General features: G+C 30.9%; 1 protein-coding gene across 1 annotated transcript; it reads left to right on the top strand.

The window, feature by feature from the left end:
- Positions 1-53: 53 nt before the first annotated feature.
- LOC112452133 (DNA topoisomerase 1-like) lies at positions 54-718 on the top strand (the record flags this gene model as incomplete). The annotated part of the gene is made up of 1 exon (XM_025012200.1): positions 54-718. A coding segment is annotated over one exon (665 nt), but the record flags the coding sequence as incomplete, so codon positions are not given.
- Positions 719-2,444: the final 1,726 nt, after the last annotated feature.

Raw genomic sequence — 2,444 nt, 5'->3', positions numbered from 1 at the left:
TAATATTATAATATAATGTAATTACGTGATTCTATGGAATTAATTATTCACAGGTAAAGATTCTATTCGATATTACAACGAAGTGCCAGTGAAAAAGCTCGTCTTTAAGAATCTGAAACGCTTTATGAAAAATAAATCACCCGGGGATGATCTATTCAATGATCTCAACACCACTGTGATGAATAAACATCTGAACGAGCTGATGGAGGGTCTTACCGCCAAAGTATTCAGAACTTATAAAGCGTCGTGGACGTTCCAGCAACAGCTTGACAAATTAACGGACCCGAACGACACAGAGGCAGAGAAGATTCTTTCGTACAATCGAGCCAATCGCGCCGTTGCCAAACTGTGTAACCATCGGCGTTCTGTGCCAAAAACATACGCGAAATCCATGGAGAATCTAAAGGCAAAGATTGATGCGAAGAAAGAAGCCATAATCGAATGCGAGTTGCAAGTAATGAACGCTGAACAAAAGAAAAAAAAGAAGAAAGAGAAACAATTGAAAAGATTGAAGGATCAGTTAACAAAGCTGGAGGTCCAGGCGACCGACCGAGAAGAGAACAAAGACTGGAATACCTTGAGTTCCAAAGAGTACTATCTCGATCCTAGAATTTCTGTTGCATGGTGTAAGAAGCACAAAATCCCAGTCGATAAGATCTACACCAAGACTCAGAGGGATAAATTCCGATGGGCAATAGACATGGCGGGAGAGAATTTTGTATTTTTCTTTTAACAAGCATAACACGAGCGTAACACGGACTTATTTCTCTCATAAATGTATGATAATGTCATTCATCGAATATCACGTTTACATTTTGCAGCATTGTGTCGAAGACATTTATATGTATTCGTAGAACATATTCGATATTGTGCACTCCTTTTTTGATACATAAATGAAATGAAAGCAAAGCGGCTAGCAAATTTTCGCCGGATCGCGATTTGCCCCCTTATCCTGCAAGTCTACGCGCTTCCAAAAAAAAATTCGATAGTATAAAGAAATGCTGAATATATCCCGGGACAAACATAAGCGTAAGAAATTGATTGGTTCATATATATATGCAAAAGGAAATAGACCAATCCATGATCTTTTTATGCATATGCTTATGCACCTATGCAAGTTTGTCTGGATACACCTTAAAAAAGCAGCCAGCGCCAAGTTTTTTACAAAAAAAATTTATTTATTTTATTTTAATTAAATATTTTCATTTTATAATGTTACCTCTTTAATTTTTTGTGATTAAAACAATTCTTTGTAATATTATAATTTTATCAAGAAGAATTAAAACTACTACCACTTGGATTGATAGAAAGACCTTTAGGAAATAAGGCTACTTACCACTTAGGTTGGTATACATCACTTGGATTGAGTTTGGTAACGCAATTTTGTGATATAATAATAATTTTGTTAAGGTATATATGTATATATATACCTATATATATTCTCTCTTTGTAATTGGCGCAGTATTAAAAGATTTCACATATTTTTTTTAAATAGATACCCTACTGAAAAAATTCTATTGAGGTCACAATTGAGAACTCAACAAAAAATGTATTTGAGAACATAAATAAGTTCTTAAATAAAATTATTGAAAATTTCCTCATATGAGATCGAGATTAACAGATCATATGTGACAAGTAAAAAAAATTTTTCTTAGAATTTTTAAATTATAATAAATATAATTAAACTAGTATAACATAATATCCATATTATAAATATTTTATATCCATATTATAATGTTATAAATTTTTATTCAAGTATTTCATTTACATGTTTTATATTACAATGACATTGTTAAATAGGAAATTATAATATTTATATTGTTAATATTCTTTCTTTATTGGGATTTAATATTCGAAATGTATTTATATAATATATAATTTATAAATAATACAACATGCGGAAAGATAACTGTATAACCACATGTTCAGAAAACAAATTATTAATAAAATAATAAGTTTGGCACAGCAGCAATGTACATATCGTTTTTTATATTTATATATACACAAATTTTTTCTATGTCTTTTGTTGCAACTGTGCGCAAGTCCATGTCAATACTTATGATTTTACATAAATAATTACTTTCAAGCATTGGTACCGCATTTATGTTATTACATATCATAAGTGCAATGTTACATTCAATATCAAGAATAAACGAAATAATTTTGATGTACTTCCCATCGACTAACTGAGCATAAGAGTTATTTGAGCGATTATTCTGTTGTAAGCATGACGTATACAGACAACCACATTTCACTATTCGATTATAAGTTTTAGCTGAATGTACTGAAACATTACATTTCAATGCTATATCATGTTCCATAGCACTACCTGAGCCAAAATACATAATGTTATCATGTTTTATACATTTTTTAACTCGCATAATTGTGAGATCTTCACAAAAGCTATTTGTTGCTTCGGATATATTATGCTTCATTCTACTTTC

This window comes from Temnothorax curvispinosus, unplaced genomic scaffold (genome assembly GCF_003070985.1).
Source record: "Temnothorax curvispinosus isolate PA1 unplaced genomic scaffold, ASM307098v1 QBEX01002995.1, whole genome shotgun sequence".
NCBI lineage: Eukaryota > Metazoa > Arthropoda > Insecta > Hymenoptera > Formicidae > Temnothorax > Temnothorax curvispinosus.
Note: the sequence above shows the minus strand (reverse complement) of the source record. Positions and strands in the feature narration are given on the sequence as shown.